The 12,712-nt window shown below is 29.7% G+C and overlaps 1 protein-coding gene across 6 annotated transcripts in view; it reads left to right on the top strand.

Moving 5' to 3' along the window:
• The window catches only part of LOC127714981 (S-acyl fatty acid synthase thioesterase, medium chain-like), a 53,792-nt gene that overhangs the window by 38,264 nt on the left and 2,816 nt on the right, over window positions 1-12,712 (top strand). For 2 of the 6 annotated variants that reach the window (XM_052221022.1, XM_052221020.1), the window contains exons 2-7: window positions 3,208-3,348; window positions 4,044-4,182; window positions 6,341-6,440; window positions 9,152-9,227; window positions 10,485-10,578; window positions 12,420-12,505. In XM_052221022.1, coding sequence (XP_052076982.1) covers window positions 3,216-3,348; window positions 4,044-4,182; window positions 6,341-6,440; window positions 9,152-9,227; window positions 10,485-10,578; window positions 12,420-12,505 — 628 coding nt within the window. In that variant the 5' untranslated portion in view covers window positions 3,208-3,215. Of the gene's footprint in view, window positions 1-45; window positions 169-3,207; window positions 3,349-4,043; window positions 4,183-6,340; window positions 6,441-9,151; window positions 9,228-10,484; window positions 10,579-12,419; window positions 12,506-12,712 lie in introns of those variants that run through there. The other 4 variants (XM_052221021.1, XM_052221019.1, XM_052221018.1 and 1 more) reach the window with 4 other exon arrangements.

Here is a 12,712-nt window from a genome sequence, read left to right as displayed (position 1 = left end):
AAATTAAAATAATTGACAAGAACCGAGAGATCCGAAGACTTGTGATTTTGTTCTATTTTTGGATCTAGGGAAACGTTGAAAGTGAAAGCAGTTGACCGGTAAAAATACAAGTAAATGTCAGTTACAGCTGTGGAACAGTCGCTCTTAAGGTCTTGGCGATATTTTTTGGTAATGTTTGTACAGCTCTATACAATCAGAAATTAAGACCATAAGATCTTCGGTTCCGCACATGGGTTATACAATGAAATATGAATATTGTCTCGAAAGAGTCGAATGCAGGACAACTCGGTCCTGAGGCTGAGACAAGTCGGATCGAGTCAAATCAGTCAACTCGGACCGTCTATAAGACAACTCGGACCGTCAATAAGTCAACTCGGACCGCCTTTAAAGTCAATTCAGACCATCTATAATGATTACTCAGACAAAGTATTAAAAGAGGTTGATTATATAAATGATCAAATGTTATATTTTATATGACAATGTCATTTGCATGTTGCTGAATTTGCTAAACATAACAAAAAAAATATTGATTGATGTGAATTCAAATTTTTTACTTATCTTTATCAATTTATTGTAAAACTTAATTGAAGCAAAAAAAAAAAGAAGCCTAGGTTGAATTTGTTTTATTTATTTGTTGAATTCATTATTTATTAATTTAAAGTCAGCTGACGGACCGTCTATAATGTCAACTCCAACAAAGTATAAACATAGAGTGTGTGCTATTTATATAACAACAAATTATATTTTACAACAAATTATCCTTTGATTAAATTTGTAATTTTGTCATGATAATTAAATTTAATCAATAACATGAATAATGAGCTCTTTATGTTCCGTTCAGTCCTGGAGCATGTTTGCCAGAAGTGTCCGTACCAACATGTAGAAGGTCCAAGGCACCACCAACTCAACTGAAAGGCAACCTCTAATTCTACTTTTGTGCTTTTGAAATAAGAACTTTATGAGATAACGTTTCCTTATTATATGTCTTAAGTTATACTTAGTGCTCAAATCATATAACGTACATTACTATCCAGTCTAGGTAAAATATTTACTTCCATTTTAAGCAATAGACTTTGTGATTATTAAGAAGAGTTTTTAATTTTACAAGAAAATCAAGCAGGTTTTAGACGTACCAGGAAATAGCACAAACTTTATGACTTTTTTGAACTCTTGAAACTGAAAAAGAAAAAGTTTTATTGTGCGTTATTTTCAAAGAGCCTTTGATTCTATTCAAAGAATTCTCCTTTTATTTAAACTTTTGAATAATAATATTAAACGGAAATAAAAAATTCAGGGAACGTCATTCAATTGGAATGATGGAAAAAAAGTCCTGGAAAAAAAGTCACAGATAAATTTAAATTTAGTCACAGGAAAAGAGGTCAAAGGAAATAAAGTCACAATTAATAAAAAAAAAAGTATATTTTGTAATTAAATATTTTATTATTTTTTTTAATGTATATATACTTATAAATAGATGTTTATTAATATGTAAGCAGAAACATACATGACATATATATATATGTATTTTATGACTATAATGTATGGAAAAAATCATAGGGAAATTATTTGAAATTGTATGTAGTTAATATCAACTGGATAGTGTTTTTGAATATTTCAACATCTTTTAAGGTTAGAAACAGGGGTGTGGTATTTCAATGTTAGTATTTATTGTAATTTTATTGATAAAATGTTGACCATGAAAATGTAAGATATAACACTTAAAACCTTAAAAAATATTTTATTTTCTTAAACAATATGTCATTTACTTACCATTGAAAGTCCCCCATAACTTTTAAAGGAGAAAAAAATTGAAATACTACTTAACAGTTGTACAAAAATGAACATTATTTTTTATCAGATTTGTGACTTTTTTTCCTTCAAAATTTGTGACTTTTTTCCGTTTATCATCAATTGTCTATATATAAGTTTCTTCATAGAAGGTCTGAGTTGTCTTTTTCGTCATTTATATGCTCAAAATCGATGTCAAAACTTTATGAGAGACTTTTCTTCAGACACAGTCTTTTTCATTAAATCATTTATTCTGTCAAAACTGTAATTTTATCCTTAGTCTGAGTTGACTTTATAGACGGTCTGAGATGACTTATTGACGGTCGGAGTTGTCTTCATAGACATTCCGAGTTGTCTTTTTTGTAGATAATCTGAGTTGTCTCTGGGCCGACTTGTCTTGCACCCATCTCCATATGTTTTCATTGAAATTTTCCTACAAAAGGCTTTGTTGTTTTGACTTTAAGAGACAGTGAATGATATAATTTTTATGAAGAATTAACCAGTTTTATACTCTGTGTAGTACAATTTAAGACTTAATTATCAGACTCTAAATAAAACTCTTTTTATTCAACCAATGTCACAAAACTGCAATGAAAAATGTAAGGATATGAAGTATTACTTTATACTGACTCAAAATCCCTACGTTTGCTTGACAACAATCAAAAGCTGAGAAAATTGTGGCTTCTATAAATGTGGTTGAAGACCCATTGGTTGCCTTAGGCTGTTTTATTCATGAAAAAGTTAGCAGTTGATTTTTTTTTCAACTTCATCATTCTTTTAACTTTTTGTAATTTAAATTATGAAATACTGATAAATTAAGGGTATTTTAATGTTATGCTATTTACATAGATATATTGAATTTGATATTAATATGATATTAATGCCTAAGACTCAGACCAATGAGACTAACAATAAATAAAGAATTGTTTATTTATATTTTTGAGTTACCTTTGAGTGAATCTGATGCCGTTTATAATAAGTAATTTAAACATTTGAAACAAACTTAAAAAAAATCATGTCTTTAATTTACATCTGGAATTTTTGAACCTGGGGATATTGGAATTTGCCCATTTTTTTTTAAACTAATGACTTATTTTTTGGAAAAAGAAAACAACTATATGCTCTTAAGGTTTCAAGACTGAAATAAGATTTAAAATATGTTTGCCATTAAAAATAAACTTTCAACATACACATGATACATTTGTACATGACAAATATACAAGTTATATGAGAATTGCTGCTTTCAATGGACATCCTGAAACTTTAAAAGAAAAATTTACTGCTGCATTCTTTGGATAGACCATAAGATAAGATGTTTGTCAATATGTGTTTAGTTTTGCTAACTTTTTAATATTTGAAAGGAACAATTAATTAATCAACACATAATATATATTATGTTACATTGTTTTCAATTTGTAGGCTTCTAGATGGCAGACAAGTTATTTAACTGTAGATTTGCCAGAGAGTTTGCCAATGTAAACCTTATCTGCTTCCCATGGGCTGGAGGTGGATCAAACTTTTATGCACTCTGGGGAAAAGATTTGCCAGATTTTATTGAAGGTAATTTAGATATTAAGAAATATGATCATGTTTCATCATCATGATCATACTGCACCACAAATATGGCTTTGAGATAAGACAGTTTATCAGAAGTTGTGACAAAATACCTGTTTAGTCCAATGTAATGATAGGCTAGCGGCCTGGCTCATATATAAAGTACATAACTGTTCATTAACATTAATGAGCCATCTTCTTCATACCACCCTTTACATTTTGGATGACTGAAGTAAATTTTGGTATATAATTTTCTTTGTTAAGATCTCACAATGCTATTTCTGAATCAATAAAATGGGTTTGGCTCATTGAGTTTTCATAATTATTGTCATAACAGGAGCTGAGTGACGAGAATTTAGTAGTAAATTATGATGGATATGCATGTTAGTTTATTTCAATGCCTCTTTTATAAAACATTTCATTGTGGGATGAATAGTTTCATTTTGAATCTTTAGAAACAGAGAGAATGAATTATTTGACCATGAGTAGCTATGCTTTTTTGAAGCAAGAAATACACGACCAGGACAAAGTATGAATAATATTGTTATATGTTATTATTTTGAGTTGCAGACTGCTCATGAAAAGCCGAGCTGAAGAACAGAAACAAATATTCCTTAAAAATACTTTATGAATATTTTCAAGGTTTATTTAAGTTTGTATACCACCTGTGTGTTAAACTGATTATTGAATTTTTTTTTTAGTTCATGCCATTACATTGCCAGGAAGAGAGAGTAGATTTAAGGAGCCATGTTTGAAAGAACTTAATCCTTTGGTGGATGATCTTGTGGAGAAAATAAACAATAAATTTTCTAAGAAAAAATTTGCATTTTTTGGACACAGGTATATTTAAATAAGGATTATTCCATTTTAGTCACATCATTAAAGATACCTTGAGTTCTTGAGTTTAAGAATGAGAATACAGCAGTAAATGTTGAAACTTGTTCTTTTCCAGATCAAATTGATACAAAGTTTAGGTTTACAACAATTGATCAATCATGTTTTGAGATAAGACTATTGTAAACTTCCTCAGGAGCCTGTCATTCAGTGGTTACAGTTGGTTGCTGTCTGTCATATTTATTTTTCTTTCTTTGTTTTGTACATACGTTAATGAGGCTGTTGGTTTTTTGTTCAAATCGTTTGACATTTTGTCATATCAGGTCTTTTTATAACTTACTATACTATATAGGTTTTGGTCATTGTTGAAGGCTTAACAGTGACCTATAGTTGCTTACAGATACATCATTTGGTCTTTTGGAAAAAAACAGATCTTTTTATTTTTATATCACTCTTGCTGATACTCTTTTCATGATTTGTCTATTAGCACTTTCTTAAGCCAGCTTCGCTGTGATTTAATTTCACAATTTTTAACTCTGTTAATATATCCAGTTAATTCACATAGTCATGACAATTTTTATCAATGTTATTTTTTATGCCCCCGCCGTAGGGGTGGGGGCATTAAGTTTTACCCTTGTACGTACGTACGTCCCAAAATTGGTTTCCGTTCTCTAACTTGAGTTTGCCTCAACCAAATGTTATGAAACTTATACACAATGCTTATTACCACAAAACACAGATCAAGTATGAATTTTGGTGGCGTCACCTCAACCGTTCTAGAGTTATGCCCTTTATAAATGGAAAAATTGCAAAATATTTAGTTTCCGTTCTCTAACTTAAGTTTGCCTCAACCAAATGTTATGAAACTTATACACAATGCTTATTACCACAAAACACAGATCAAGTACGAATTTTGGTGGCGTCACTCTAACCGTTCTAGAGTTATGCCCCTTTATAAATGGAAAAATTGCAAAATATTTAGTTTCCGTTCTCTAACTTAAGTTTGCCTCAACTAAATGTTATGAAACTTATACACAATGCTTATTATAACAAAACACAGATCAAGTTTGAATTTTGGTGGCGTCACCTTAACCATTCTAGAGTTATGCCCCTTTATAAATGGAAAATTGCAAAATTTTTATTATCTTCTAAATATCAAGTAATTTTTAAAATAAGAGTTATCTTCCTTTGTCCATGATTACAGTTGAATCAACTACAATCAATGCTTTATACAATGCAATGTTTAATTTTGACTTCCACTGATAAAACACAGATCAAGTTGAATTTGGGTAGTGTCACTTTAACCATTATTGAGTTATGCCCCTTTATAAATCAAAAGATTGCAAAATTTTTAGTTTCCATTCTGTAACTAAAGTTTGCCCCAACCAAACATTATGAAACATATACACAATATTCATTACCACAAAACTAAGATCAAGAACAAATTTTTTGTTTCCGTTTTCTAACTTTAGTTTGCCTCAACCAAATGTTATGAAACTTATACACAATGCTTATTACTACATAATACAGATTAAGTACAAAATTTGGTGGCGACACTTTTACCATTCCTGAGTTATGTCCCTTTATAAAAATAAAAATTGCTGAATTTTTCATTTCCGTTCTCTTACTTTAGTTTGTCTCAACCAAATGTTATAAAACTTATACACAAATGTTCTAGAGTTATGTGTGTTTACAAATAGAAAAATTGCTGAATTTTTAGTTTCTGTTTTCTACTTAAGTTTGCCTCAACCAAATGTTATGAGACTTACACACAATGCTTATTACCACAAAACTCAGATCAAGTTCAAATTTGGGTAGCGTCACTTTTACCGTTCTTCAGTTATGTCCCTTTATAACTATATTATATGCAAGAGGGGGCATCATCTGTGTCCACATGTGGACACTATCCACATTTTTCTACTTCTGGAAGCCTTTTATTAAAACAATCCTTACTATTAGTTGGTTAACAGTATTTATGATTTTAAAGTGACTCTAATAAAGAACACATTTTCATTTCCTAAAAAAGTGTTAAATGTTTACAAAAAACAAAGCAGTTCTATAATTGTTTACTTTTAACACATTGTGACTTGGATGGAGAGTTGTCTCATTAGCAATCATACCACATCTTCTTATTTATATTTATTGATGTTGTAAAACATTGTAGTTTGGGATCATTACTGAGTTTTGAGGTAGCTAGAAAACTGAAGAATAAATACAACATAGAACCATTGAAAATGTTTATATCTGGAGCATCACCATCACATGTAAGTACATGGAACCATTGAAAATGTTTATATCTGGAGCATCACCATCACATGTAAGTACATAGAACCATTGAAAATGTATATATCTGGAGCATCACCATCACATGTAAGTACATAGAACCATTGAAAATGTTTATATCTTGAGCATCACCATCACATGTAAATACATAAAACCATTGAAAATGGTTATATCTGGAGCATCACATCTCATGTAAGTACATAGAACAATTGAAAATGTTTATATCTGGAGCATCACCGTCACATGTAAGTACATAGAACCGTTGAAAATGTTTATCTGGTGCATAGCCATCACATGTAAATACGTACATAGAACCATTGGAAATGTTTATATCTGGTGCATCGCCATCACATGTAAGTTCGTACATAGAACCATTGGAAATTTTTATATCTTGTGCATCACCATCACTTGTAAGTGCATAGAACCATTGGAAATATTTATATCTGGAGCTTCACCATCACATGTAAGTACATAGAACCATTGAAAATGTTTATATCTGGAGCATCACCATCACATGTAAATACATAGAACCATTGAAAATGTTTATATCTGGAGCATCACATCTCATGTAAGCACATAGAACCATTGAAAATGTTTATATCTAGAGCATCACCATCACATGTAAGTACATAGAACCATTGAAAATGTTTATATCTGGTGCATAGCCATCACATGTAAGTACGTACATAGAACCATTGGAATTGTTTATATCTGGTGCATCACCATCTCATGTAAGAACATAGAACAATTGAAAATGTTTATATCTGGAGCATCACCGTCACATGTACGTACATAGAACCATTGAAAATGTATATCTGGTGCATTAGCCATCACATGTAAAAATGTACATAGAACCATTGAAAATATGTTTATATCTGGTGCAGCACCATCACATGTAAGTACATAGAACCATTGAAAATGTTTATATCTGGTGCATCGCCATCACATGTAAGTTTGTACATAGAACCATTGGAAATTTTTATATCTGGTGCATCACCATCACATGTAAGTACATAGAACTATTGAAAATGTTAATATCTGGTGCATCACCATCTCATGTAAGTACATAGAACCATTGAAAATGTTTATATCTGGAGCATCACCATCTCATGTAAGTACATAGAACCATTGAAAATGTTGATATCTGGTGCATCACCATCACATGTAAGTACATAGAACCATTGAAAATGTTTATATCTGGAGCATCACCATACCACATGTAAGTACATATAACCATTGAAAATGTTTATGTCTGGAGCATCACCATCACATGTAAGCACATAGAACCATTGAAATTGTTTATATCTGGAGCATCACCATTACATGCAAGTACATATAACCATTGAAAATGTTTATATCTGGTGCATCACCATCACATGTAAGTACATAGAACCATTGAAAATGTTTATATCTGGAGCATCACCATCACATGTAAGAGGGTCGTAATGGGGATACCTTCATGATGAATAATGGTAAAAATTCTTGCCAAATGACGTTAACAGTAATTTTTGGTGCATGACGATAAAATGTACACTTTCTTTTAGACGATAAAAAAATTGACTGATTTTGACGCATCATGCTAAATTTTTTCCAAAAATAACGGTAACGATAATTATTTGAGACCTCTGACGAATCAAGATAAGGATATTTTGACGAATCACGGTAAAATTTCAACCAATTTGACGCTAACGGTAGCCGAAAATGCTTGTTTGATGCCTGACGGTGAAGGGCATTCCTACCCTCATGTAAGTTCTGTTATTTTAAGTATGAAGTATTGAATGAAATTTAAAAATATTTGAAACACTTCTAGATATTACGATAGAATGTATAATTGAATGTCAGTCCTGTTGCATGACTGCTTCATCTTTTATGAACTTGCTTCTTTAATCTTTCTAAACTTTAGCAAGCAATGTGATAAACGGTAAAACAAGTGTGAGTAGTTTTGAACCCTTTTACTTATGATAATAAGCTGTGAATGTGAACAAAATTTAAGTTATTTGACAACAATTTTACTGTGTTCATATCAAGGTTACCGTATTACTTCTTTGATCATTTGAATTACCAGAGCATTTAGATACTTTCAATAGACTTTAAGGAAGGTTAACAGTAAAAGGGAGGTAATTCATCAAGAAATGATTTTTAGTTATCTATATCCATTTTTCTTTACTCTTTGAAAAAAAGCAGGAAAAGGTGTGATATGGCTTTATGTAATTGCCGCTTCCATGCGCTAGTTTTTTACGTGGTAGTTTTTATTTGTGGATATATATCTGGATGAGCCTTCATATTTTTAAAATGCATATAAGGTAACTGAGTAGAGTTAATTTGCCCTCCTTTAAACATGTTAAAAGAAAATACTAGTTTGTCACCTTTTATGTATCACACTTTGAATATTTCAAGAAAATAATTTGGCTTTTTTTTGGAAAGAGGTCTCACCATTTGTCACATTTTATGTATCATACTTTAGATATTTGAAGGAAATAATTTGGTGATTTTTTGGAATGTGGTTTCACCATACTTAAGTTACATTTTGTTATATATTTTTTAACAAAATCTGGGTAACAGTATACTGTATCATTGACTGTTTGGCAGAATTGATATTGAGATAAGCCTAAACAACTTAAATGGCTGTGATCAAGACTACAATTAAGATTAGGAGCTATTTTTAGTTGTACCTGATTGCTTTTATTTTCAGTCATCATATAGGAAACAAGATCCAAAGTTTGGCAAAATGACAGATGCAGAATTTAAAACATTCTTGGAAAAACTAGGTATGACTTTAATATGCTACTAAATGTTTAATTATATGGCAAATTCAGCAAATAGCACACACTTTATCCTACCATCTCTAATAAAGCAATACATTCTACTTGCTCTTCTTATCCCATTTAAGATAACCTTTGTTCAGAAGAAATTTTTTTTTACATTGAACAATGTTATTAGTATAGGAAAAGCATTTACCCATGTTATACTGGCATTGCCATTTTAAGTATTTGAATGAGATCACCTTTTTAGTTCACCTGACTGAAAGGCCAAGTGAGCTTTTCTCATCACTTGGCGTCTGTCGTCCATTGTCGTCGTTAACTTTTACAAAAATCTTCTTCTCTGAAACTACTGAGCAAAATTAAGCCAAACTTAGCCACAATCATCATTAGGGTGTCTAGTTTGAAAAATATGTCTGATGACCCCATCTGCCAACCAACATGGCCGACATGGCTAAAAATAGAACAAAGGGGTAAAATACAGGTTTTGTCTATTATCTTGACAGGGCAAAAATGTCTAGAATGTTGAGATCTACCAGCTGTCCAACTATGCCAAAACTATCGGATGTCAACATGTCAGACAATAACTCAAAAACACTTTAACCATTTTTCATGAAACTTTGGTGAATTGTTTTTATCAATTGAAGTAAGCTCCCTTTCGATTTTTATAAATTTTAGATTTTACATTTCCAAGTTATGGGATTTTATTCATAAAAAAAGGGTGGATTTTCCAATTTTCAGATAATAACTCAAAAATGTTTTGAGCAGTTTTATGAAACTTTGGTGACTGGTTTATATCTATTAAAATAAGCTCCCTTTACTTTTTTTATAAATTGATGATATGACTTTAAGGAGTAATGGAACTTTATTCGTTGAAAAAGCGACTGGCTTATCATGTGCTCATGGCGAAGCTCTTTATTTTTATATAAATTGGTTTTAATTATAACGCCTTTTTGTTTAGTTGACCAAGTGTAAATACTTTTTGTAAACTTCATTTTTTTCTTTTTTATAAGTATGAAAATGAGGAGAGGTATAATAAGTATGACTGCAAATGAGACAACTATTCTTCAGAGACCAAAGGTCTATTTCTACAGCAATAAGAAATTTTTTTTCATAATTTGTAAAATGAAAAGCCTAAATGATGTTGTTGTGTTGGTATGATACAGGAATCAGCAACAAATTTTTGCAGTGAGGATGAAGAAAGGAGTTATGATAGTATTATGAGGACAGTAACATATATATGATGTGATAGTTATTTGATTTTAGGTGGAACACCAAAAGAAATATTAGACAATGATGAAATAATGGAGTTATATTTACCTGCACTTAAAGCAGATTATGGCTTGTTAGACCAGTTTGAGTAAGTTTAATGTAGGTTTTAGCTGGAAATCCCTGAGGTATCACCAGCTGAGTTAGTCAGTACATCGGTACGGACATCATTAATTGCATATACTTTTTTAAATTTCTCTGTTCATAAATTATTAAGAAACAAATGTTCCATCTCCCTCAAGCAAAGCTGACCGTAGATGAATTTGGCTATATTGTTTAGGTTCTTTTTCGTATTATAGCTCCTAACGTTGCAGCTTATTTACACATCCCAGGATTTCAAATGTTTAGGTCTGGTCATAGTGTATTTTACAAGACTGGGTCAGTTTGATAAAGATTATAGCCCCTATAAGACTAAATTAAAAATGTCTATTAAAACTTGACTTATACATTAATAGAGAGACAGTTTACAAAATATAACTTAAGTGAGAAATAGATGAGCAGTTATTTTTTACCATAAAGTTTATACAAAGTGACCTTACTTGTTAAAAAGGAGTCTTGGGTTCCGGTGGGATATCATCTTAGCATTTCTTATTTATTCATTTAGAATTTATTTTTAAGATTAGAAGGGAATCAAACATTTCTTTATAAATAACTGACAACTTATCTCTCAAAGCTATTTATAAAAACTATATTGAAGTTTAATTCTAGTCACCTTATATGGCATTTATATTATTACATCAAATGGCATTAGTTATGTCATCCTTAAAATATTATTTCTGATGAGCATCCTATTTCTTTTTTTTAAAAGAGATTGAGAAACTTTATTGCTTTGCTATCATGTCAAGTCAACATTTATGAAATTAATGGAATACTGTTTGTCTGTCATACTTGTTCATCAGTTTTTGAAACCTTTTTTGTTTTACAAGAAACTTGTACATATTCTTATATTGTACATATTATTATATTGTACATATTATTATATTGTACATATTATTATATTGTGTATATTGTTATATTGTGTATATTGTTATATTGTACATATTATTATATTGTACATATTATTATATTGTACATATTCTTATATTGTACATATTATTATATTGTACATATTCTTATATTGTACATATTATTATATTGTACATATTATTATATTGTACATATTATTATATTGTACATATTATTATATTGTACATATTGTTATATTGTACATATTATTATATTGTACATATTATTATATTGTACATATTATTATATTGTGTATATTGTTATATTGTACATATTATTATATTGTACATATTATTATATTGTACATATTCTTATATTGTACATATTCTTATATTGTACATATTCTTATATTGTACATATTCTTATATTGTACATATTATTATATTGTACATATTCTTATATTGTACATATTATTATATTGTACATATTATTATATTGTACATATTATTATATTGTACATATTATTATATTGTACATATTATTATATTGTACATATTATTATATTGTACATATTATTATATTGTACATATTCTTATATTGTACATATTATTATATTGTACATATTCTTATATTGTACATATTATTATATTGTACATATTCTTATATTGTACATATTATTATATTGTACATATTATTATATTGTACATATTATAAGGTTTTTGGTTTTGTACAGTCTTCATCAACATTATATGTGTTGTCTAATCTAGCAAATATTGTACAGAAACAATAAATTTATGAGAAAAAAAAATTAAAGCTTGCCGTACTGTACGTGATCTTTCTCTGACCAAATGCTGTGAGAACTCCTTTTTTTCTGTTATAAATTAAAAAAGAAAATACTATATTGGAATTGTTTTTATTTTCCAGTTTCCATCCAGAGTCTGGAAAATTATTAAGAACTGCTATATTTATATTGTGTATTTTTTCCAGTTTCCAACCCGAGCCTGGTAAAGCAGTAGTGTCCTGTCCAATTCAAATGTATGATGGAGATCATGATAAAAAACATGATGATGATGGTAAGTGAGCGAGGTAAAAAAAACAAATGTAGCTTTAAAAAAAAAATGAAAATAACACAGATAAATTTTTAGGATCTGAATCCCTTTTCTAAATTTTCAATCATGTAATGATTGCTTCGTACTCACTACTTCTTTCAACACCAAATCTTGCATCATACATGTATATTGTATCCTTTCCTTTCAAAATTTGTTTAAGAGAAAAGGATT

Source organism: Mytilus californianus, unplaced genomic scaffold, assembly GCF_021869535.1.
Source record: "Mytilus californianus isolate M0D057914Y unplaced genomic scaffold, xbMytCali1.0.p SCAF_9, whole genome shotgun sequence".
In the NCBI taxonomy this organism is placed as follows: Eukaryota; Metazoa; Mollusca; class Bivalvia; order Mytilida; family Mytilidae; genus Mytilus; species Mytilus californianus.
The sequence above is the reverse complement of the archived record's forward strand: the minus strand, read 5'-3'. Positions and strand labels throughout refer to the sequence as shown.